The 27,008-nt window shown below is 38.0% G+C and overlaps 1 protein-coding gene across 2 annotated transcripts; it reads left to right on the top strand.

The window, feature by feature from the left end:
- The first annotated feature begins 2,583 nt into the window (after positions 1-2,583).
- On the top strand, positions 2,584-26,284 carry LOC103696509 (histone-lysine N-methyltransferase ATXR2). Of its 2 annotated transcripts, none has more exons than XM_039119777.1 (15): positions 2,584-2,733; positions 4,697-4,772; positions 5,627-5,712; positions 5,835-6,196; positions 6,569-6,681; positions 7,016-7,047; positions 8,815-8,966; positions 9,856-9,943; positions 16,071-16,119; positions 16,247-16,301; positions 16,519-16,588; positions 16,670-16,739; positions 21,431-21,507; positions 25,706-25,762; positions 25,915-26,284. In XM_039119777.1, exons 1-15 carry the CDS (start codon positions 2,647-2,649, stop codon positions 26,023-26,025), a joined length of 1,485 nt encoding a protein of 494 aa, XP_038975705.1. In that variant the 5' UTR covers positions 2,584-2,646; the 3' UTR covers positions 26,026-26,284. The 2 variants fall into 2 exon arrangements, with proteins under 2 accessions (XP_038975705.1, XP_038975706.1); XM_039119778.1 differs by lacking the exon at positions 2,584-2,733 and adding an exon at positions 3,652-3,777.
- Positions 26,285-27,008: the final 724 nt, after the last annotated feature.

Here is a 27,008-nt window from a genome sequence, read left to right as displayed (position 1 = left end):
GAATCAAAAATCAGAAATCAGGCTATATCCACATAACCTAGTGGCATGGATCGCACAAAGTATCAAAAACCACTATTCTTAATCACCGAGGGCACGATGTCTTAAAAACTATTATTTTAATCATCGGTGGCGCAGTGTCGAAACCAGTTTCTTATATATTACAAGTCGACAGAGCCAATGAATAATCTCCATTGGCGGGACAAAATAGATCATAGCCATGCTGAGAATGCATATTTATAAAATAGTTTTTTAATGTTTACCCAATCATATTTTTTCAGATTTCATAACATGGCATATAACATATTTTAAAATAATCATAACATTAACATGCCTTACCCATTTAATAGGGGTGACGCGGCTAAGGATGGTCGGGCTCTAACGATGGCGGCCTTCAGCCACCACCAGTGATGATGGTCGGCCGACACGAAGAAGGGAAGAGGGAGAAGAAGACCATCAAATAATTGATCACTCAGCACAAACTATGGCCAACTCCCTAACTGGCAGCTACTTGCTCTTAGGGGTCCTAGACGATAGCAAAGCTCGACTCTTTTTCAGCGGCTGACGGCGATGAACAAGAAGAAAAGAGGCTGGGATAGAGTACTCTATTTTTGGATGAAGGCTCGGTGATTTTCCAGCTTAATTCAAGAAAATCGATGGCTAGATGATCAGAAGAAAAAGAAAGGAGGGTGGCTCGGGTTACCTCAGTCCGACGACGATCCGACGAGGAATCAAGGAGAAGACTCGGAGAGCAAGACTTGAATCCGGCGGTGATTTCCGATGATTTTGATGACAGAAATCAGAGAAGGGGAAGAGAATTAAATAGACAAGATATCCGAATTTGATTCAAACTCAGATTATCCTCGATAAGCCTTATTTTCCGCCAGAAATCGGGCTACATCGTGCCACAGACACCGTCGGGCTGGGCCTGGCCCCCCTTCGGGCTAGCCCACAAGCCTACGGAACTGGGCTGGTCATGGGTCAGGCTGGGCCTGGTGACTCCAGGCCAGCCCACAAGCCCTAAAGAAATTTTTTCGGTTATGGACCAAATTTAATTGGGCCAGTCAAATGGATCAGGCCCAATTCGCTCAAAGGCTGGGCCTTACAAAATCTTAATAATTTTGGAACGAATTCACCATTTAGAATTTTCACCATATCCTTTTCACTAAACACAATGCGACAAGGACACCGTGTGATTCTTGCAGACAAGTACTAGTTGATGTTGTGAGATTAACTTGGGAGTTAGGCCAAGAAACAAACTAAAACCTCCATGACAAACTTGAGTTGAGGGGAATTGGGAGTCTTCCAAATTCATACTCATCCAAACATTTTAGTGAATTATTCATAAATATCAATGTTATTAATCAGCTCATCACCAATATTTCAAGGACTGTAATGGTGCTCAAATCTCATTTTTTTCCATGCAAGACGCGCACACGCACACAAAAAAAGAGTTAACTTCATTGTTTTAAGATTTTCGAGAAGCACACAATGGAGACAAAACCCAGTTCATTTAACCACATTCGTATAATTTACAATCACAAGTGTCAATACAAATTTCTCCATCAATACTAAATATCACTTGTAAAAAAACATCCCTTGCCTCAAAATCCTATCCGTCCCTTTCCCCATGTACTCCCTCAAATTCCAAACTCCCAACCTCCAATGTTCAATCCCAGACCAAACAGGCGTGCACACAATTAAACAAAATATTCCTAAATCCTAGTTCCATTGAAAAAGGCTGGAAAGAAGACATCCACATAAAAAAGAAACAATATAACCAATCAAAACTGAAATGGTGCAGCACCAAGCTGAATGTATACGTTGAAAATTCACAATACGGGGTTGTTTGTCATCCATCCAGCGGTTTTATTATAAACTAAAATCCAAGCAACAATTCCCAAAACGATAACACTTTGGGCTCAATGCAAACAGATTTTTATCAAAAAAACAGGTTCTCAGATCCATTTGGAGTGGAATATCTTCATCTCATGCTCCAAATAGCAATGAATAATATACTACATGCACCCAATCCATGAATTAGAGAAAAATATATAGAAAAATGAAAATTTCACCTATGAGGTGATAATGGTGGTGGTATTGGTGGCGGAGATAATGGAGGAGATAGGATTTAAAGTGGTCATGGTGGTGGAGGTAGTAGAGGTGATAGATCCAATTAAGTGCTAGATTTTAAAAGAAACTCCAAAAGTATGGAGATCTGGTCCACAATGGCAGTGGTGGATAGGGGTAGGCTAATGGAGGTGGCCTACATCAGGAGAGCAACGGAGTGGGGAAGAGGGAGAGGAGAGTGGGGGAGGGGTAGAGAGAGAGAGAGGACAATAAATGGCTTGATAAATGCTGGATTTTTATTCTAAGAGTATGAAATTTAGGGATGATAGTCGGATCGGGTCGGACAAAATATGGAGTTGGATCACATACATGATAGATCAAGTCTCTCAACCGAAATTTAATCTGTTTATTAAATGGGTCAGTGGTTTACATGTATACAGGCCCAAACCAAGTTCTGCCTGGCCGCCCTGGAGTTTAGCCCAACCCTAAAGAAAAACCCCAAACCCACAACCCGCATCTTAAAATCTCCTAACCAGAAAATACCCTCCTCCTCCTCCTCCTCCTCCTCCCTCTCTCTCGATGGATAGCAGCCCGTGTCCTCTGGATAAAGAGTTGTCGGATCAAATCGCCGCGCTTTTGGCACCTCCGTCTCCTCAATCTATTCAGGTAACGAACGATCTCAACTCCAGTTATGTTATTTTCTTCTCTCCTCTTATTTGAGAAAACTTTGAAACGTTAAAATCTCCCAACAAAAAGAGCGATTAGATGCTTTTGGCACCAGTTTCTTGCTTTCGACTAGCATTGGGTTTGTGGCGTGTTTGGTGATGGCCGCATACTGCATTGCTTGTTTTTCTTTTAATTGCTGATGAAGCGTGAGCTGTCTTGCATTTTGTAACTCAGTATGTTGGAATTATAGGTCATAATTTGTAAAAAGAATATACATTGAAGTAGAAAGAATCGCTTTTATGTCAGCCAACATGCTGCTATGTATAGTTACTGAGCACTTGCCTGTATGATAGACATGCATAAAATTAGCTCCTATTATCTCAGCTGCTTTCAACCTGTAAATACTGAGATGTGACCAATATTTTTTTTATTCCCTCTTTGTTACTGTCTTGTTATTGAATTGGTTTCTCAACGATAACAAAACGAATGCAAAAAATGGCAATTAATCTAATTTTAATATATGAGGTGATATTTTGATGTCAGTTGTTAGATATCGACTAACTCTTCAGAAATCTTGGTCGGATATGTTTTGTTTATTTTAGGTTTTCATCTTAATCTTATCTATGTATCAGTTGCCCACCAATATTGCCAAGATTTTGAAGTTTAGAAACCTTGATGCCTTATGACCTCTATCAGAATTGTTCTGATGGATAATGGATTGAAGAACTGTTCATTCTAGGTTACTCTATTGCATGTCTAGGAAACCTACCTTTAGTTTTAATCTCCATGCTGAATTGTTTTCTCCACACAAATTCAATACTTGCTGTTACATAAACATGCCATGTTTGGGGGGAAAAGTATTATGCCCCATGTGGACATGCATTATGTACTTGATATGTGTTGCATGCTTTAGGTCTTCGATTCCTTTGGAGCCTATGGCAACTTCTGTATGATACAAGCTGGAGCACCACAATGATGTGTATTGCATGATTTAGGAGGAAGAGAAAGAAGAATATGGTTCTAACCAAGGTCCACAATCTCCAGGTACCATACAAGTAGGTTATTAGTTTGGTATAGTACAGTCAGCATGGTACGATACGTACCTCATACCGAGATAGCTCTCGATCTCTTTGTTTATACTTTTCGTTATGGTACTACCACAATCGGTGGCATAGGTTGGCACGGTATGGTGCACACCTTGATTTTGGGTGGCACGGGATGGTATGGCGCGGCTTTGCTCAGTTCGAACCATAAAACAATTCAACCAATATACTAAACCAAACCTTGGTACCGGTTTCTCACTAGTACGTTATGATATGGTTGGTATGGATCGATAAGGTAGACCTTGGTTCTCACTGTTAAGTGGGGAGGAAGTAGCTGTGAAGAAATGGTGAGACTAACATTGTTACTATGTTTAAGATGCAGTAGAGACCGATCAATGCTGAGTTCTATAAATCTTCTTCTCTTCTTTTATCTAGGGTATGATCCATCCCTAAAGATTATAAGTGTCAAGTTGTTTGAGAGGTCAATCCATGTAAGATGAGTTTAAAATTGAGACATTTGCATTTAAATGCTAATGTTATTCAGTGCAATCATCTTAACATGAATCTATATGAAACTACATGTACTTTTTAGTGTGCAAGTTATGCATAAAGTCTCCCCATATTCCATTTTTCACCTCTTGCGAAGCAAAATTGCCCGTTCTGTGTGTTACATCAATTCAATACAAAATTAACTACTACACTCTTTAAGAAATTCAATTCTTCTTATACCGTTCATGTCATTTAGTTTGAAATTAACTCTGTAATTATTTTATTGTTTTGTACTATAAATAAAATAGGATTTTGTGTAACATCAAAAACAATAATAATGAATAATTTGTCCAGTTTCTTTTTTGTTCTGCATAATGCAATTAAGAAATTTCAGCAAGTGTTGATGTTTTGGTTTTTACATCATTTTCCAGGAGTACTATGATAAACTTATTGAAGCAACAAAATGTCATGGTCTGAGAATAAAGTACACCAACAAACATGGAAAAGGTATGTTGATCTTCTCAATTGACATGTAGAATTCTTGCTAAAATTACCAGCATATCTTATAGTGGGTTACCTTTTTCACATGTTGGAAGGGAATCTCTATTTTCTATTTTTGGATTTGAACTTCCTGAATCTTGCTTGTGTTTGTATTATACTTGTCTAACCATGACCATAACTGTCTGAATCATCTAATCTTGATTTGAACAACTTATTATACTCTTCATATCTGTTTGAACCTCTCAAAGGGAAATTGGAAGGGAATCTCTATTTGCTATATTTGGATTTGAACTTCCTGAATCTTGCTTGCTTTTGTATTATACTTGTCCAACCATGACCATAACTGTCAGAATCATCTAATCTTGATTTGAACAACTTATTATACTCTTCATATCTGTTTGAACCTCTCAAAGGGAAACATCCCTGGGCAATGCAATTTGTTTAGGTTTTCATTACATTTTCCACTGCAGGTGTCTAGGTCTATCAGACCTCTCTTTTGACCCTCAGAAATAATTTTGGGAATCTCTCTTTCTTGGAACCTCTTCTTTTTGTGATGCATATATCATTTCAACTGTTTATTTTGCATTAGTTCTCCATCTGTTTCTTGATCTTCCTTTCACATAATCATTCCTAACAAATTTCTCCATGAGGTCACTGTGAGGTTTAAGTATGGTACAAAATTTCTATGGCTTGAGGTTTAGGCTATAAGCTATAGGTAGTTTACATATCATCTGTTTCTTTTTTCCCTTTCCCCCCAATTTTGGTTTTGTTGGGGTTGGGGATAAGGAACCTGCTGTCCTTCTCTTATCTTTATCAACTATATATCAGAGTGATGTCCTTGATTTAATTTGGGATCGCAGGTGTCTATACAAATTCGGAATTTAAAGAAGGGGAGCTCATATTGAAGGATCAAATGCTAGTTGCTGCCCAGCACAGTTCTAATAAGGTTCTTATTATGATCAATCTCTAAGATCTTTATGTTGCCCAGTAATAGTTGACAATCTTTCTCTACAGGTACTTATTTTATTAATTTAGTTGTTGTGCATGTATTTCATTTATATGATGCAGGTTGATTGTCATGTATGTAGTTACTGCTTTCGCTTTATTGGTTCGATAGAACTTCAAATTGGGAGGAAACTCTATCTGCAAGGTTTGGGATTATCTACCAAAAAGGAATGTGACTACGAGACCTTTTCTCATTCTTCAAATGGAATGTGCCAAAATGAGATGGAGGAAGTAGGACATTTTGTTATGAATGAAAGCGATGATATGGGGTCAAGTTCTTCTAAGAATCTTAAGGCTGATCCTCTTCCTGAAGATCTGCTATTGTCACTTATCAATGATGAACTGTCATTGCCTTACACAAAGCAATTTACTTTGCCTCCGGTAATTGCTTGTCCTGGTGGGTGTGAAGAAGAACATTATTGCAGGTTAGAAATACAAATTGGTTGTCAAACTCTAGTAAAAAATGTCTGTCAAATCACATTTACTGATACTGGTTCGTGTCCAAGATTTTTTATTTGTTTTAGAGGCTACATATTTGAAAGTGAAGGGTTCAAAATAAGCTATCAATAATATTTTAAGAACCTGTCTCACAAAAGTACCTATACGCTGATAAATAGATATAAAAACAATAATTGATGCTATAAGATCAAGTCAATGCACTGATTAGATTTTTTTATTCTCTTTCTTAATCATATTCAAAAGCTCCACATTATGATCACTAAGTTTATATTTCATTGTAATTTTTAGTTTTGCAATCTTAGGTCTTTCTGACTGACTGACTTGCCATCCTTTTCTAGCAAATTATGTGCAGATTCTGACTGGGAATCATTTCATTCTCTGCTATGTACCGGTCAGAATACGGAACAGTCACGAAGGGCCTCACTTTTTAAGTTTATAGAACATGCTAACAGTAAGTTTTCTGTTATCATAAAAAATATTTTACTTCTCATCTATATTTATTGGATATTTTGATCTAATTACATTGGATACTAATATCTCAATTCTTATGCATTGATAGTTTCCCTATATTCCAAATAGATATAATTAGTTAGAGAGAAGGGACACTGAAACCAACACCACAATGCTCTTCCCACATCACTTTAAATTTCATTTGATGCCAAATGGTTTATATGGTTACAGTGCATCAAACTATCATACATAGAAGTGGAAAGAATCAATATCCATTTTTAGCTATTGTATCGATACTGATTTCGTGTTTCTAACTATTTTTCATTTTTTCGTAGGCACGAATGACATTTTTATCCTTGCTGCCAAGGTACGCTTGAAAATATTTATTCTTCATATGCTTAGACTAGTACACTGAGAACTTCCGTGTCTGAATGTGCATCATTTTGAACTCAGTGTTCTGTGTATGATGGCTTGTCTTTCTTGTTTGTGCTCAAAAGTATAATGAAGGTGTCCAGGAACAAGAGTTAAACTCATTCATTCAGATGGGCGATCACTCTCTTGTACTTATTGTTGTGCACTCTACCATGCCTTAGATCCTTTCTGCATCACTAGCTTCTGAAAATACTAGCAAATGAAGCTTCCAACCTTGTTTTAACAGTAGCTAGCAAATAGATGTATTCCAAGTCTACATTGAGTGGGATGTTTTTCTTGGAAGAATTGTGACATTTAAATGTGATGGAGAATGAAAGCCAACTGCAGTCAGACTTTTAGTGAATGAAAGTGAATTTCCTCTTTAGCCGGTAGAAATGAAATTCAAAGCCTACATTTGTCATCTATCAAAGTTGCTGGAGAGAGAGAGAGAGAGAATTTTTAAAGCACTTTGTCACCTAAATAACTATTAAAGCTTCCATCTTTTATGAAATATGTAGAAGAAGATGGCCTTATGTTAACTATGAGAGAAAGTGCATGAACTTGCTGCCTGATCCATCAAAGAACCACAAGTTTGTACTATTGCTGTCATGGAAAGCCTTTCTGTTGTATGATCCTTGCACTTCCTTCTGGCACCATGCCAAAGTGTAGCTTTCTACATGGTCTGCCCTAGAATGAGCTATGACCAAAGATCCTTCATGGGACCATCAAACTTTTTGCTTCCTGACTTGCTTTTGCTTTCCCTTACCCTGCTTTTCCTTGCACCTTCACTCCAAGATGCCTCTGAAGTTGATTATTGTTATTCTGTTGATATTTTGTCACCTGTTGTGTGAATCACATGAGGTGTCTGTTTGGATATCTACAACATGTCTTCATGGGATATCTGTCGCTCGGTCCATTGGTGAAAAGAGATGTACAGACTGGGATAGAATTACTGTAACAAGGAGGGCCTAAATCCAACAATTCTGACGAAACAGGGATGTTAGGTTCCTTTTGGAAGGCGATTTTTGGCATATCTGATTTCTTGGTGTTGGTAGTGTGGCCTCTCCCAATCAACACAATTTTTATCTTCCTGCTTCTACACTCTTCATCATCGGTTCATGAGGTGAGTATCCCGCGGACAAAGGTTGCTGACATCCAAACAGGCCTCAAGTATAATTTAAAAAATGTTTCGAAAAGATATGAATTCATGGGTGCTTAGTTTAAAAATTCCTTGAAAACTCTTTTTTCATGTCTATCAAAGTGAATATGCAAGGATATAACATCCTTATAAGTCCATTTTTTGTGAGAACCATTTTAAATACTTTTAATAAAAATCTTCTTACTGTATTTCCCTTATTCAAAACCTTTGAAATGCTGAATACTTGCATATCCTTTAAAATGATAATTTCGGCAGCATACCCTAGGTATCTGATTTTGAAGGTTAAATAATCTTTTTGTGCCTGCTGTTATTAGATATAAATCATGAAGGATATTTGCCTCCTTCTGGTGCATACTAATATATTTGTTAAAATGTACATCTTCTGCATGATGAAAGATATTACGTTTTAACTGATCCCGTTTCAACTGATCTTCTTAACAATCAAAATAGCATGTTGTTTATGGTGGAAAAGTAGGAACTGGTTTACTTGACATTTGCTTTAGCAACCAGAATTTAATAAAGCATTGCTCTTTTTTTCCTGATTTTTGTGGTTCCATTTATCAGGTGATCTCGTATATAATATTGAAATACAGGAAATTGAAAAGTTCACATCCTATAAAGAATGGAAAGCAACCTAGCCTTGATAAAACAGATGAGTTCAGTTTTTCTTTGCTTAGGGAAGCATGGAAGCCAATCTCAATGGGGTTTAAGAAAAGGTAAATATTACTGATTGTACATGTCAGTTGGACATTCTCCAGTAAGGTCCATTCTTAACATACTAATTTTCTTCCACATGCAGAAGGAAAGTTGAGACTTGAGAGTGTATCTACGTTCAGTTTTTCTTTTGAGTTTTTGAGTTGTGATTCTGAAATAGCTGTATTAGGTTTTGTTTTTAATTTTTAAATCCTTATGATTTTAAAGTGTTTCCTTCTGGGGAGACCCTTGCACTTATCGTGCTTTGGTTTTAATTACATTTAAAGCCTCACCCATGAGCAATATGTTAATAAGTGTGATGATGAGGGAACTAATCTCTAGGTATCAGAAAGCATGCAGTTTAAGCCAGATCAGGTCAATTCCGTTTGACGTAGATTTAGCATAGATGCATTCTAGGCATGGAGATTTGTCCAGATGAGACTATCTGTTAACAAGCATTGATGAATTTGGAGTTTGGTTGTGGCTGATTTTAGTAGAGCTGACCCAAGCGAGACAATATATTGGTATAAGATTTAGACTGGGCTAAATCCTGGAGGATGCAAAATGGAGCCAAGAATGGGTTCAAACTTCGTTGAGCCTGGGTTAGCCAATCCATGTCTGCCCTTATAATAAATTAAAATATTGGATAATTTGAATTATGCATTTTGATGTCTTTTTTAGGAGAACAATGAATCAAAAGAGACATTAAAAAACAAAAGAAAAAGCAATGCGTGCTGATTATCGCTATATTAGATAGGATCAAATTCTAAAAGTTATATCTTTGTAACAAGTGATTTTTTCCCTCTTACTTGGTTGTATGTTATTGTCTTTCCTTTGTTCTCAATCTGTCAATATGCAAGTATGCTCTTATGAATTGTAACAAAGTGGAGTACATACATTGTCTTCTTGTAGGTGGTGGGATTGCATTGCCTTGCCCAATGATGTTGATTCCTGTGATGAAGCATCATTTAGAATGCAAATAAGAGATCTAGCATTTACTGTAAGCATTCTTTGACTGACCCCTGTTAATCACTTTGCGTCAACTTTGGGTGACCATGTCCGTGCATATCTCCTGTTTAGATTCATTTTCTGTTAGATATGGAAATTATGTTATGGACGAGTAAGTTTGTTTTTATGTTAATTGAAATCTTAAAACTTTGTTTGTAATGCTGCTAGAACTCATTAAACTACTTTACCATTAATTTTTGCTATAGAATAGAAATTTAATATTGTCAGGTTATCAATATTGTTTTGCAACATTGTGAAATACTCAAGTTTAATACTTTTCATGATACAGTTGGCAACACTCATGAATAGATACTGCTTTACTGATATGGGCATTAATATTAGACATTAGTACGAAAGGTAGAAGGTTGTCGTTATTAGCAAGTCATCTCAGGAATTTTGCATTGAAATCATTTCATGCTAGTTGGACCCTAAGCTTTGTTTATATAAAACCAAATTTCTTTCTGGCATAGTCCTGGCAAAATTAATAATGAACTTTTAAATGTGGTGTCACTAAATTATGCTGTCCAACCTATTTTTGACCATGTTCCTGCTCCCTCAGTCCTATCATTGTGTTACTTATAAATCTTAACAAAGTAAACCATATTGGTATTCCATTGGATCCCAATATCTGTTCGGTTCCTACTTTGGTTTCTAAGGAATGGGTTTTGGAACTTTTTGACTTGATTGGCTCAGTGTATCATGTTCACCTTGTAACTGACTGAGGAGAATCATAGTTATTAAGGACCTGTTTGGTATTATTGTTGTTTTTGTGTTTTTGTTTCTCCACAAAGCAGTGAAATACCACATGGAAATTGAGGTTGAAGATAGCATTTGCAGAAAACTTCTGCTATTTCTTGCTTTCTTTTGCACTTTTTTTTTTTTTGAAAACAATAAATCTTTTCTACCAAAAGCTCTAAATATTTTACAAACAATCGAGAAAAGGTTTCATCATTCATTTTATTCAGTCTAGTTTATTTTCTTCTTGTGTTTTTGAAACCAAAAACAGAAAACAAAAGCAATATGAAGCGATCACTGAACTTTGGGTATTGCCTGTTGATTTTTGAACTCAGAATAACATGAGGTATGATGGTCTGGAAATACAATTGGGCCATTGTTATTTTAATATTTTAATTCAAAATTGTGAATATTTTAAATGTCAAAGTAGTTATCCTGTTGTTACTTGATGGACAACATGAACTTGTGGGCCGTTTAGGTTATATAATTGGGAGCATGTCAGTCCGACCGGTCACTGTGGTCCAGGCAGAGTCGCCTTGCACGTAGCAGACCAATGATAGACCTGCAACATTGATACAGCATTGGCTAGTGGAGCTTTCTCAATGACCACATCATTTCCATTACCTTGCAAAATTTCTTTTGGTTATCTTTTCCTTTTAGAGCTCAGAGGTATCTGTCTTGTTCAATTTGTTTAATAGCTGCTAATGGTACTAGCTTTTTGCTGCCTGAAGTTGTTTATGATTTTTCAGTTTTAGACTAGCCTTCATAACCTATAAAATCTTCAGCTTTCAATCGGAATTTTTATAAAGTAACTTTATCATTAGTCATCAAATTTGCTGATGTTCCTTTTCTTCACCTGATTCCTTGTCATTTAGCCACTCGTCCTTTTTTGCTGAGACGGCAAATTCTGATACTGTAATCACTTGACCCATGATTTTGGTAATTCAGATCACGTGAAACTGGTCTGCATCACACATAGAAAACATGGCTGTATACTATCCACAAACTCTAGTTCCTTTTTTGGGGTTCTTATCAATGAGATCGAAAATATATTAATTAATAAGATGAGTATTCTGCTAAGCTCATTGTACAACATTAATGCATTAAACTGGATCATCAAATTTATGTGACATGGATGAGTCAATGTTCACTTTGATCTAGTATTCACTGAACTGACCTGAACTGTGTAGTTCAGCCCATGCTAAATTAAATTCACACCAAATCGAGATATTTCGGTGGGTCGGTTTGGTTTATAATCGCCCTCCCCCCATGTTTGGCCAAATATTGAAGAAATGTTTGCCCTCTATCTTCTCGCTAGATCAGTAGCTTGTCTCGCTCTCTCTCTCTCCCCCTCTATCCCCCCTCCCGTCTGCGATGCTAATCGATACCAAAGTAAGCCCCCATCTCTCTCTCTTCCCCTCCCTCCCTCTCTCTTCCTCCCTCTCCTTCTCCCCCTTTTCTCTCTTCATGAGCTCCCTCCCTCTCTCTCTCCTCCCCCTCTCCCTTTGTACCGTTCCAAGCACTTGGTTCGAGGCATACCGAGCTGCAATGCAGGTGAACCAGCATGGTTCTGTCCCTCAGTTCAAGAAATCCGGCGAAACAAGAAAGAGGGAGAAGGAGAGAGAGGAAAAGAAAGAGAGAGAGGAAGGAAGAGAGAGGGGGAGAGAGGGTAAAGGAGGGAGAGAGAGATTTCTAGCCCTCTCCTCTGGCCACACAGTAATAGGTGTGGAGCCCTTGTTTCGAAATAAAACAAGGGTTTTGGCCCTTTCTTTTTTTGAAATTTTTGTTTCAAAACTCGATACTGACTTCAATTTAAAAATTTAAAGCAAAAGGCCGAAGCTCTTGTTTCGTTTTGAAACAGGAGCTCCGCCCCTATTACTGTGCGGTTGGAGGGGATGGGACTCATAATTCCTCTCTCTCCCTTGGCTTCTTTCCCCCTCCCCCCTTTCCTCCCTCCCTCCCTCTCTCTTTCCAATGAAATAGGGCCTCTGCCCCTGCTTTCATGTGGCTAGAGGAGATAGGCCTTGAAAGCCCTCTCTCCCTCTCTCTTCCTCCCTTCCTCTCTCTCCCTCGCTCCGTCCCTTCCTCTCTCTCCCTCTCCCTCCCTCACTCTCTCTTTTCCTCTCTTTCCTTCTCCCTCTCCCCTCCTTTGTTGTCTCTAGCTATGTCGATATGGGTCTAGAATAGAAAGACATGGTACTGTACCGTCGGACAACCGACATGGGTCCCAGTACCGACACAGCATACCTTGCCCTCCGTCTTTCCCTCCCACCCTCTCTCTTCCTCCATCTTCCCCCTTCTCGTGAGCCCCCCACCCCCCTCTCTCTCCCTCTCTCTGCTTCCCTCTCTTCCTTTGTCTCTCTTCCTCGCTCTCCTTCTCCATCTCCCCCTCTCCCTCCCCTTAGTGCAACACACCTTGGCTCATTACGATATGTATCATTAATGTACTGAACCAATCGCCTGCCGGTACGAGTCCTAGTAGTAAGCAGACGGACCTTGCTTTGATCAGATGATATTTTTAAGATGGAATATATCTTTTTATGTGATGTGGAGCTTGTAAATAATGACCGCATAATTAGCCTAAGTAATGGGGCAACCTGCCGCCACAGAGCCAAAGTGCCCTATTGAAGTTGCAAGTTTCTAGTATTGATTCCATGATCAAATGTGTTTCAATTTGGTATTTTTGCATATATATATATATACACACACATACACACATATATATACACACATACACATATATAGACATATACACACGTACGTACACATATGTAGACATATACACACGTACGTACACATACATAGGCGTACACCTACACGTACCTGGACATACGTAGGCGTACACCTACACGTACGTGGACATAATTAGGCATACACCTACACATACGTGGACATATGTGCACCTACATGTACATACCTACATACATACACATACGTACACATGTACGTGGACATACGTAGGCATACACCTACATGTACGTGGACATACGTAGGCATATACCTACACATACGTGGACATACGTGCACCTACATGTACATACCTACATACATACACATACGTATACGTACACATACGTACATACATATACGTATACGTACACATACATACATATACATATACATACATATACGTATACGTACACATACATACATATACGTATACATACATACACATACATACATACATATATATATATATACATACATACATACATATATATATATACATACATACATATATATATATATATATACACATACATATATATATATACATACATACATATATATATATACATACATACATATATATATACAAACATATATATATACATACATATATATATACATACATACAACCCTGTAAATATGACTTATTGCATATTTACTCTTCGAAAATCACTATTTGTGTATATAACCCTTAAATCATCCTTTTTTCTTGAGGATACCTGTCAATTAAATTTTTGACTAACGAACACTATTACCCTTTTGCATTAGTACACTTGAAAAATTGAACACCTAATTTATATTGTAAAGAGCTACATTTTTGCATAAATTTTTAGGGATATTAATGCAAAAGGTGATAAAGTTATTCTATACTTAAAACAGTTATTTATTAACACTATAAGTCAAATCTAATGGGAGTGGTATCCTTGCAAAATTAGGAAGATTTGACAGGTATACATGCAAATTATGAGTTTTGAAGGTAAATATGCAATAAACCATATTTGCAAGGGCATATATGTGAAAAAAAACCCTTTAATTTTAGTGGTCTCATATGCTTGCACCTCAGAAAGGTTAGAATAACATTGGTTACATCTATCATGGATTTAGGTTTGTTTAAGTTTTTTGCCTTTTCTTTTTTTTTTTTCAGGTTTAGGTAGTCATTGCTGAAATGCTAGTTTTGATGACTTAGTCTGCACCTCAAATCCCCTGCTAAGCTTTTAGGCCCCTGCTAATCTTTTAGGCCCCTTCATAAACTTGCTCCTGCTATTTTAAGGAGCTTAAAGACATGAAGGCAAATGTCAGCTCAAGAAAAGCAACAACCTTATTCTCAGTCCTGGCCTACAGATATTGCAGTGCTTAGACTTGCTAATCAACATGCCTCGAGTGACTTTTCTGAGCATTTGATTTTTGATATTGAGTACCCTTAGCAGTTGCATGTCCAGCGGCAATAGCACTTACTCTGCAACAGTCCAGAGTATGACAAGTGGTTTATCTATCTCTGCCTTAGGCATGCAGAAGATTCAATTACTTTAAGGATGTTTTAAAGCTTTTGGTTCTTGTCTTCTCACTGTGACCTCCATGTGTACAATGCATGCAGGATGATCCCCTAGTTGTTTCCATATCCAGGTATATTGGGTGAATCTTTACTTTCTGTCATACTAAATTTCACCACCCTTATGCCCTGTTTGGATGTGGAGAATAAACTATCTGTGGACAACTCCTGGTCCATGGGAGCATGCTGTAGAGATTGGAATGAAAGACAAGGTTAAGATAGGCTCTTACCAGTTGTAGTTTTTTCCTATCCCTGATTGTTCAGGATAGCATAGATAATTTCCAATGTGATACAAGTTATCTTTAGAAAAATAGGAATTGAACAATTTATCAACTGCCAAAACTCTTCCCTTCATCTTCATAAGTGGAAGCTACCATCGGTCAGGAATTGTCAGTGGACAACTCCTGTCATCCAAAAGCTGCTTAATGTTTTACGAGATCTTTAGATGATATGAACATTGCATGAAATGCCTAAGAATATTGACTACTTACTATTCATATTTACAACTTGACATTCTAGGAAGTTGTATATGCTCATTATATTTAACTTATAATTAAAAGCTATCATGCTACAGGAAGGTAAATATTGAGTGTTTAGATCAAGTTTTGCTTGATTGATAACAGGCAGGTGATTGCCAAACCTTGGATCCATGTGGGTTTTCCTTGCAAGTTTTTGAAAGTTCCTTGTAATGATTCAGTAAGAGTTGCGTTCAATTTCAATTTTGTATTTATATGTTAGAAATTTTTTGAAATTTAGAATGGGCTTTTGTATATGATAAGATATATATATTGACAAAGAAGAACAAAAGATACAGCTAGTGGTTCATGATTGGAGTTTATCGCTTTTATGTAGGAAATATAGATTTCCATTGGTTCTTTACACGAGTTCCTGTCATTGTTCAGGTACTTAGAGAATTTGATGGCTCATGAGTTTTGCTTATCATAAAAAATTATCTTAGCTAGCAAGGACCTTTTATTCACCAAATCAGTACCCACGTTTCTTAATGTGGACCTGTGAAATCAATATCTTCTTATCTAGAAGCTGTAATCATATTTGAACTTTTTCTTCAAACATAATATTTTATGGATTTTTTTTTGATTTTCAGTCCCTAAAGCTTCTCAAGGAGGCCATCTTCGATGATGAATGTGCACCATGTATCCTTTTCAGTTGGAACATCCTTTGAAATTCTGCTGACCGGAGTTCACAAGATTTCCTTAATGTGTAATGATAATTTTCTTTTATCTGATATGCTTTCTCAAACTTATCCTTGACTGTACTAAGTATTTTCGCTTGAAATCTATGGGCATATTATTGGTATGTTTGAGCTGAATAATCTGTAAGTAATGAATCTGTCTACAGTTCTCCAGTTGATATTTATCTTCTTATTCATGATTGACTTTATAGTCTTTTACCTTCTTATTTTCCTTTTGATATTTTTATCTTCTCGATGAATATGTTGTTAAACATTCTTTCTCAATTGCTGTTAAGAAATTTCCTGGCATTACATACTTTCTTGTTATATAAAGACTCTGGTTGTGAACTGCCATATGCAGTGACCTAGTTGTGGCATCACCAGTGGAGGACTATTTCATATATATTGATGATCTTCCATGTAAAGAAAAGGTGACAATCATTATGCTAACACCTTATCATATTCGTTATACTTGAATCAACCTGAGTATCAGACAATATTACCTGCTGCAGCATCATGCTAAAACGGTAGCATGGCCCTTTCTAGATGCTCTGGGTGATGAATATGCAGTTTGTTGTCAAGGTATGGTGAGCTAGTGCATTTATTGAGGTTTCTTTTCTGGTTGATAGCCTGCATAATACCTTTCTCATTCTTTTTTGTGAAGCCTTCTCTTTCTGATAGCTCATTTGGTGACCCCATCTTGATGGAATCAATGGTTGGCTGTTTTTATTTTCTATAAAATATAATGCGTATGCATGTATGTGCTAACATGCTTAACTTGAAAATTTTGAGTATGGATTTTCCAAACTTGTATTCACGAAGATCTTAGTACAAAGAAATGGAATTCAAAAGGACAACACAAGTAGCTGGGTTAAGCTCGTTTGTTATACAAATGCACACACACTTGCACATGCAAACTACTTTATAACAAGAATAGGACAATACGACATGCTATACAGAAAATTTTATGTTGAAGTCAGACTTCAGATGTCTAGATAGTGTTCTCTTCACATGATTTCTCTAGAGCAATCTATTAACACTGTTTATGATTGTTTTTAACCTTTGTTAATTGGAATGTCATTCATCTAGAGTAACAAGTTCTTGAAGTGGGTTACACGATGGCATAGACTGAGGAAAAATTTAGTTAGTTGTACAGAAAAACTTCATCTTAACCATTTGTGGGTAATCTAAGTAGAATTTGAGCATGTACTACTTTCTGGTTAACTCCAGCAAACTTTCGTATCAGTTATATCATCCAACTGTATGCATAATCACATATGTAACAGGGACCAGAAATCCTTATCTTATTGTCTTATAGCAGCTTGTTATTATTTCTATGCGTATAATGTTGATTTTGAATATCAAAGATATAAGATTACATTAATTTGCAAACCACTAAAGCTATTCTATATCTAGCAAGCATCAGGTTGAGAAAGCTGATATGATGCAAACTGCTACACCAAAAAATCATGTGACATTGTATTAGTTGTTCAATCATGATGCTACTGTATAAACCTGGAAATGCCATACTTAATGAAAAATTTAGCTGATTAATAGCCACTACTTACCGTCGAATGGTCAAGCTACTCTGAGTTTTAGTAGATTAATCTAATTCATATTAACACATATGCATTATAGACATTGATTAGGTGTCCAGCAAAATGTTTATAGTTACATTTGTCTTGACCAAAAACAATGAGATTCTGCCACTTGCATTTGAAACAAATGCAGGTTCCTTTCTAACATTCTTTATGAAGTCCTTGTCAAAAAAAAAAAAAAAACTTTTGGAAAAATATTGATATATTACTTACATAGAAATCTAAGCCTTGTCAAACTTGGTCCATTGTGTCTGGTTTCCAGCTTTTTAAGCTAGATATTCATAGGCATGGGATGTGTGCTTCTACAACGAGTGATTGGGTCATACTCTTTCATACTTCTCAAGATTGCAATGGTCATACCTAACTATGATCTTTGTCATGGTCAAAAAAATGGCAGCCTAGCGCATGAGTCTCCCGCCATTGCAGGGTATGGGGAGGGTTAAATGTATATGCCTTACCCTCATGCGCGGAGAGGCTGTTTCCGTGTTTCAAACCCACAACACCCGGGTCACAATAAAAAAACCTTACTATTGCACCAAAGCTTACCGTCATGATCTTTGTCATGGTTTGTCAAAAAACATATTCACATATTCAATGCCACTTTGAAATGAAGGTTCTATAGTCCATGGTTTCGGCTTTCTCAAGAAAAGAAACAACTGCTCTAATATCCGATGCTCAAAGATAATCTGCACCAAGACTATAATTCTTATTATGCTTCATATGAAGCTCCATCCTTTTAGTTCTCTGTCTACTTATTAATCCTACACAAGTATCACTTTGTGTGCAGCTTGATTGACCTGATTACATGTAAACTGGACATTTCTGTTGCCTCGTACGTGATCACCTAATTTGTGGTTACTTCGCACACCACTCATTAGGATATGATCCTATGCATTTTGTGGTATCTTTCTAGCACCGTGACCTATTTTCTATGCTTGCCACTCTCTCGACATCTTTGGGCATATTATGGCATATGTTGAGCTATAATTTAGGACAACCTAAGGGAAGACTCTATATGCACCTTGAAGATGTAATGCAAAAGCAAAAAATGGAATCAGTAACATCTGAAATTAAATTAATAAAGAAAGCACCTGTAAGTTGCAATAGAATTAATACTAACTTGGTAGATATGAAGAATATCTCAAATATGAACTAATGAAATGCAAGTTAAATACAATTCATGCAACATATAAGGCTGAGATCCAATGCAATTATTTCAACAATAAAATAACAATCTAAGGTAGAAACTCTATGCAAGATGAGAATTCAGGAGGTTACCAAAGCAATGGAGTTGGTTCAAACTTTAAAATTCCTCTAGGTGATGTTAAGTTGTTTCACACCAATTGAGAAAATGATGTCAAGAAATTATACAATCAATGATGGCTTATAAAGTTCGTTGAATCGCTATTCAGAGTCGTACTGGCCGACTACTAATTCAGTACCATATGGATACATATTATCTGCCGTGTACTGAAACTACGGGGAGGGAGGGAGAGGGAGGGTGAGGGGTACCTGTTGTTGGCCTTATCATCAAAATCATCAAAGTCAATAGCTGTGATGGTGAAAAGCTAAAAACCCTAACAACGAGGGTCTTGACCTTGCAAAGGATCACGAGCGAGAGGCTCGAGGTGGGGAATTTGAAGGTAATTAGGTTGATTCGGTTTTCAAACCTAGTCTTGGAACCAAGCAGAACCGGGTGATTTTGCTTGATTTGGAGAAGTTTGGGCTGGTTCAGACCAAGTCCTGAACTGGTCGGTTTGGTACACCTCGAACCGGGTGGTTTGGGTTAGCGTGGCAGCGCATGCTGTAAGCAAGTTGAGGTTCTTTCTTTCAGTGAACCGAGGAATAGAAAAATTGGGATGTGTATGCTGCAACAAGGAACCGTAGCAGCCTAAGGTTTTAAATGCATTTTGGTGGAGGGATGGTGATTGATTTTGAACTGTAAACAAAAGATGCTATTTAATAGGGAAATAAGGTTTGATTGAGGAAGGGCCGATCAGCAAGAAGAGATCTATGGGCCACAAATGTGGACTGGCCAGGGTCTATTCTATTCAGAGCTGATTGGTCTGCTCAAGAATCACAATAGCAGACTGTGCCAGCAAATTGGTTGGGTGCTGTTAGGTTTCAGGCCGATGGTTTATCAGCATGACTTTAGGTTTCTTGTTATCAGGGTTAGGGTTCGACTAAAGTTAAAGGTATAGTAATATTGCCACTTATTTTAAGTTTATTAGAGTTATATAAGACTGAATAGGATTGCAAACAAAACTAGATTTTTGGATGCAGATTGAATAGTTGTCTATCCATATTCATATCCGCTTTTATTTGAGGATATGGATATGGATTTCAATCGGATGCTGAAATTTGTATCCATTATCTTGAATCTTGATAGACTTGGATATGGAAACAAATCTGCATGGATGCTATCCAGTCCATTTTCACCTGTATTGGCTTTTGTTAAAGTGATCTAGATTTGCATGCAGGGTCGGGGGAACCGTTTCCAACCAGACAGTTCCGGCCGTTTCGAGCCGTACCGGTGATTTCGGCAACGAAAACGAGATCCGTTGTCGGAGAAGGAGAAGAAAAGAGAGATTGAGTGAGAGAGGGAGGGAGAGAGAGAGGGAGAGGGAGAGGTCGGGATGCGGCGGAGGGCCAGTGAAGGCCGTAGCAGGCGAGGCCGCAGCCGGTTCTCCTGTTTCGAACGAAACAAGAGTCTAGCCGTGGCTCAAAAATTTTTGCAATTTTTAAGTGAAGGCGGCAACTTTGCCGGCCCCCCGCGGTCTCCGCCGAAGTCCGCCACCTTCCGCTGGCCTCCCTCCCTCTCTCCCCGTTCTCTCTCTCTCTTTTTCTCTCTCCTACGGTACCATGCCCTCTTCTCTGTCAGTATAGGCCCGGCATGGCCCGTACCAACTCGTGCCGCCGGAGAACCGGTATGGTGCCTGATACTGGTTCCTCCGACCTTGCTTGCATGTATGATGTTTGTTCTTGTATGTGACCAAAGTGGTTGCATTTTAGAACAATGTCATGCAACAAATAGATTGCATCATTCTACTTTTACTAATGTTAGTCTTGGTCAGGAATATAGACCATGCTTCACAAGGAATGCATTTTTATCTCATTGGAGAGAGCATCTAGATTTAGCTATGAAACCCCAAGTAGAGGTTCCAATTTTTGAGGATAAATAAGATGACATAACACACTGAGGATATCATGTGAAAACATGTGTCAACATTTAGTATAACAGCAGCTTTCATGTTATGACTAAAAGTAACAGGCAAACAGTAGAGAGTAGAAAAAGAAACTTCCGTCTAATGGAAAATATGAACATCAAATATTATTGGCATATCCTGTTATGACTAAAAGTAGTCACCAGAAGATGGGATTTTATGTATATTCTTACCATTTAGTTTTAAAAGAACAAGCAAACAGTTAAGCAACATGGGTCCTACTATTTGTGTGGTAGACAAAATTTAATTAACAACTAACCATTTTGGCTATGCACTCTTCAGTTGTTTTAGATAGCTGTGAAAATATACATGCAGATGATCATTGTCAATGCTTTCTTACAGAATTCTAATTTGAATTGATAATCATGTCATTTGGTGTGTATTCTTTCCCCAAAATGCTACTACGTACGTGAGTATTATTTACATGATACTCTGATTTCTTGTTTATCAGGGACTGCATTCTTCCCTTTGCAAAGCTGTATGAATCATTCATGCTGTCCAAATGCTAAAGCATTCAAAAGAGATGAGGTAGTGTTGGATTTTATTATAGAAGATTTTAGACTCAAAATAGTAATGCTGACATCTATCTCTTTATTAAGAAAAATCTGTATGTTCACCAATATCTTGCTAAACATAAATGTACAATCGGTGTATGTTATGCCGGTACTGGGCCCTGAACCGGTTGTCCGGTGGCACAAGTCGGTACGGGCCCATGCCGTGCCGAGCTTGTACCTACATAGTGGAGGAGGCGGGGGAGAGGGCAAATGGGAGAGAGAAAAAGAGAGAGAGGAGGAGAGAGGGAGGAAGAGAGGAGAGCGGCGAAGGCCGGCGGAGGACGGCGACTCAGGCGGAAGAGGCGGAGGAGGGCTCCGTGGCTGGGTCCCCTGTTTCGTTCGAAATAGGAGTCCGACCGCTTTTTTATTTTCGTGAATTTTAAGTGAAATCGGCAAATCACTTGCCGACTTCACTTAAATATCGTGAATTAAAAAAAGGCCCAACTTGCCGACTTCACTTAAAAGTCGCAAAAATAAAATAGCGGCCGGACCTTTATTTGGAATGAAATAGGGATCCGGCCATAGAGCCCGGAGGAGCCTCCTCCGCGCAGCTTGCCGGCCTCCGCCGGCCGGACTCCACCTCCTTCTCTCTTCCTTTCTCTCCCTCTCCCTTCTTCCTCTGCTCGCTCTCTTTTCCTCTCCTTTCTCCTTCTCTCCCTACGGCGACGGGTTTCGTTTCCGTTGCTGGAACAGTCTTGGTCCACCGCTGGGACAGCTCGGTACGACCAGAACCGCCCGGCTTGGGACAGTTCCACCGACCCTGAGTACAATCTTTTCTAAATTTTTATGATCCTGTTATTTTAAATTATATGCTGCCCATCCATTATGCGTCTGAGGAAAAGGTGAGTCTACTGAAGAAGACGGTGAAAGTTAGTAGCCTTAATGAAGAATATTCCTACATTTGTAAAATATATGGAAACTTCCTACACTTCTAGTGCTTGATTTGGATTTTGTTCAGTGAAGCATAAGAAGTCAAGTTGACCTTTTGCCTCTGATTTCTGAGATATGTATATATTGTAAGCAGACATTTATTTGCATTTGATTAATACTCGAGAACTGATTGGAGGCCAGTTTGAAGTTATTCAATGGTTCATTTCCTTTCATGATGACAATTGGGTGTGTATTTTCTCATAACTGAGGGACCTGAACTCAAGTTCAGTTGGAATTGAGCACTTTTTAATTCCCTTAAACCTAACACTGCAATGCGAGTTCCCAATTCACCCAAAAAGACCAAACTTGACTTCGAAGTCATGTCCTGGCTGGAAGCAAATCATTCAATGCTCTCCTGCTCGCTTCCTTCTCAGAGCCATAATTTTAGGGTCTAAAAATTTCACTTCCTATGCACCAGCCTCCTACAGAACTAACAGAAGAATTCAGGTTCTCAGAACTAATCTCAACTTCTAAAACTTGTGGAGGTGTGCATACACTTATTCTTCTTTTCGTTCATGTCATGATCTCCTGTTAGAATGGAAAATGAGAACAAAAGGTATCTGCTGTATTTTGACTTCTTCATTTAGATTTTTCACAAGCTTAGGTTAGAAAATTGAGTGATGACCCAAGTGAAGCCAAGTTATAGGTGACACCATTCTTTCATTCTTTTTCAGAAAGCAGCGGGAGGTATTTGGTAACAATCTTAACTAGGTTTGACTGTGCACGTGTACCATAAGTGATTTGGGAGTGGACAAATTGGAATCACACGAAAAAGTGTTCGAGTGAGCTGTTCCATGCTAGAAGAGGATCACATGCTCGGACTTTGAACAACTCTTTTGGCTTCCATAATAGCAAAATTTATAGAAATATATAACTAGAAAGATCCTAGGGCCCACAATCAACTTTTGCATGTTCAGGCACAGAAAAACGAGTAATCATCAAGTTATGCACAATCGACTTTCGCATGGTCATGCTCAGAGAAACAAGTATTCATCAAGTTATGCCTTAAAAGGGCCAACAAATTCAAGATCCAAGAACTATGCAATTGATATACTGCATGGAGCTCATACAAAATAACAATTCAAAGCCTTGAATTCAAGTAAACTTTTTTTGCCATTAATTACATAAATCCTCAACCAACTAACTGCAGAAAATTCTCTTCCCATGATGGAGTGGTGATGGGTCCATCCATTTGCAAATTCTGTGGTCATGTATTTTGACATCATGAAGGATGACAACCATTCACTCCAATGGTGTTGTCAACACTTGATCATGCACCATGCCTATTAGAGTTGTTTGCATATCTCAGTTCTCTACCTAAAAGAAAGCATACTGATGATTTGAGGGTATGTAAAGAAATACATCATTTACTGTTGGGAATAAGTGAATGAGCATAAGAATAAGTGTTGGACCTCATAGTTCTCTCATGAACTTCTATGCAACAGTAGAAATCCAGATATTAGGAACTTTTGAATGTCTAGTGCAGTGCTGCAGAATGGAAAGGGAAGTTTTCTAATGGAATCAAGGGTTTCTTTTCTGTTTTAGGGAGTGAACGAGCAGCAGGAAATGAAGGTTGATTTAAAATAGATAAGGTGCCACAATATATTCCTACTGAGCATGTAGCAAGTTATCTGTTGATGCATGAGTCCCAGACCTTGCATGGCTCTGCTCTTTATTGTTGCTGTCCATGCACAAGATTTAAAGGTGAACTCTGTCCGCCTAAACCAATCTCAAGAATGAATATGTTCCTCACTGTCCTCTGCTGCTCTTTGAAGACTTTTAGGGCATTGAGAAGGCTCTATACTGGGGTTTGGATTGATTAGAAGATAGAGGACCTGGTTTAATAAAAGATGAGCTAACATAATGCTATTATAGGGTTTTCAAGCTTAAGTTGCAAGCTTTATGCAAACTGAAATTTTTGCATTGATCTAGAAAATCTTCAAATAATAGTTAGGGGATGATAAAGGACTTTAGAGAAGAGTGAAAAGCTTGTGGTTGGGATGCTCTTAGTAGAGAGGGGAAAGGACTAGTTGGAGTGCTGGACTAGATTGGTTTTCCAACAGCACTGGTAGTAGCGGCCGATTACTGTGGTTGACTTTTCTTGGTTATGAGAGGCTGAAAATGAAGCAAGGAATGGGGGAAAAACAAGAAGCAGAAGAGGAACAAAAATGAAGGAAAAGGGACAGGTATAGAGAACATAAAGAAATAGAGACAAACTAGTGAGAAGCAGCAAAGAGTATAGGGAAGAAAAGAGGGATGGATGGATGAAGAGGATGAAGACATGGTGAGGCGACAGAGAGAGGGAGAGAGAGGAGGGTCTTTGATCAAGACATGAGAGGGGTTCTGATGGAGAAAGATGATGCACGGGGATTGTGAGAGGAGAGGCACAAATCAAGAGAGATAGAGGAGCAGGAGGGTTGTTGGATCACGAGAGAGGGAGAGATAAAGGGAATGCACATTTGAACCAACAGTAGTTGTTGTTTCATGCACCTGAAGCATGGGGGCGAGTGAGGGATGAGGATGGAGCCATGAAGGGAGGAGGCAGCCGAGATGGAAGAGATGCGAAGTGAGTTTTAGTAAGGTATAACTATAATATAATATTATAATTTATATTTATTAGTTTAGTGTTGGACTAAGCCTGTAAAATTTTTAACTTGAGACCAGCCTAAAATTTAATTGGGCTCAAGTTTTTTAGGCCCGGCCTGACCCAGTGGGCTGAAAACCTCTACCCAGGCCCCACCCAAAATCAGGACGAGCTGGGCAGTTTTAATTTGCTCAGGTCTAGTTGGAACATTCAGTTCTCAAGCTAAAGCCTCTCTTTGCTTTTACTTTGTTGTATAAATTATTAGAAGTGTACCTCCAATAATGGATACTAATTACTGCCTTATAAGCAATAGAATGTAATCTTTATCCTGCAGTATTCTTGTCTATCATATTGTGGAAGACTAATGTCCTTGTGTTAGAACTTCTGCATTATGATGGAATAACTCTCCTGGTTTCATAGGTCCATGATAGAGAAAATCTTAGGTGAATTTAGAGGGTTTGGTATTATGGATACTAGCTAGGGGATCTGTGCATCCAGAAGTTCATATGGAAGAAAGATGTAAACCTGGGCTTCTTCTTTCTCCTTTTGTTGTTTGCTTACTTCCACATCTCGATGTTCAAATATTATAGAAAAGGTTATGTGATTCTCAAACTACTGTTTCAATTCCCACTGATTTGGAATTTGATTACTATCACAGGATAGGGATGGATATGCAGTAATAATTGCACTCCGACCCATTTCCATAGGAGAGGAGGTACTGTTTATACTGAATGACTTGGAATGACATTGTAGTTTTCAGAAAAATGTGCTTAAAAAAATTGACATCGTCTGTTCTGACAACTTTAGCTAGCAGTATGTGAGTTGCTGTTTCAACTTCAAATCCTAATTACATGAAAAACTCTGCAGATAACAATTTCGTATATCGATGAGGATCTTCCATATGATGAGAGACAAGTGCAACTGGCTGACTATGGCTTCAGATGCAGGTGCCCCAGGTGCCTACGAGAGCAATCCTAATCATTGTCATCAAATTAGGAGGTGCTGACCGATACTATTAAGTAGATCAACTGGAGACAGCTAACAAATTGTTTAGCTGCTTTACTTGTAATATGGTTTGCCCTGTTTTCTATTTATTATATATGTATTGAACATTACAAACATAAATTTCACAAATCATTGTCAGAGAGTTGATTAATGTATCAAACCCAAGGTTGGCATTTAGAGCTTTATGATGCAGTTGATTTCCTAATAAATGAAGTTATGTTTTCTCTGATCATTTGACTGGTGGCAATGTGGAAGACCTGATTGTTTTCCATACCAATGGTTTGAAACATCATGAACACTCTTTATAGCGTGTTTTCTATTGCATTCTTAACTGGGCAAGGACCTTAGCATTGGAAACTGGCTTTGGAACATGGTGGTAGATATTTACTGTTAATTTCATGATAGTCTTTTGTGTTCTTTGTTCATTAATCAAATGGACATCCAACATATACTATTCGACAATCATAATTAAGTTTTGTTTTTGAACCAAGTTTCCATGAATTTATTTGTTACCATTATTTGATGATTTTACAATATTAACATGATATTGCCTTTAAATTATACAGACTGCAACTTTTCTTGCAAGGGATATCCCAGCGATCCTTTGTAGTTTTCAAGCCTCATTGGATGCCTGCACAAGCTCTTTGGTGGTAGACCTGCTCTAAACTGACTTGAAGTGGCAACACAGTGAGGAAAGAAACTCAATGCACTTAGGGAAGCCACCAACATAATATCCCAAAAATTGTGATTTAAGTACATTTTAAAAGTTGATTTATGGTATTCCTGTTTCTAAGTATTGTCCATGTAACAGGTCTCAATTACTTAGTTACGGTCTCAGCAATCCTGGGTTGTGGGAGGGATGGACAGGAGACAATAAGATTTTGGCATTTGCTGCCGCGGGATTTGAACCTGCACTATTGTGCTTGTCAGCTTAAGCTTTTTTAACTATTATACCA

Source organism: Phoenix dactylifera, unplaced genomic scaffold (genome assembly GCF_009389715.1).
Source record: "Phoenix dactylifera cultivar Barhee BC4 unplaced genomic scaffold, palm_55x_up_171113_PBpolish2nd_filt_p 000612F, whole genome shotgun sequence".
Classification (NCBI taxonomy): Eukaryota; Viridiplantae; Streptophyta; class Magnoliopsida; order Arecales; family Arecaceae; genus Phoenix; species Phoenix dactylifera.
Note: the sequence above shows the minus strand (reverse complement) of the source record. Positions and strands in the feature narration are given on the sequence as shown.

Excerpts from the sequence above, each read along its gene's own strand:
- LOC103696509 (XM_039119777.1), top strand. The coding sequence starts at position 2,647 with ATGGATAGCAGCCCGTGTCCTCTGGATAAAGAGTTGTCGGATCAAATC. Across the intron at positions 4,773-5,626 it reads CACCAACAAACATGGAAAAG|GTGTCTATACAAATTCGGAA; the intron begins GTATGTTGATCT and ends TTGGGATCGCAG. Across the intron at positions 16,589-16,669 it reads ATCTTCCATGTAAAGAAAAG|CATCATGCTAAAACGGTAGC; the intron begins GTGACAATCATT and ends TACCTGCTGCAG.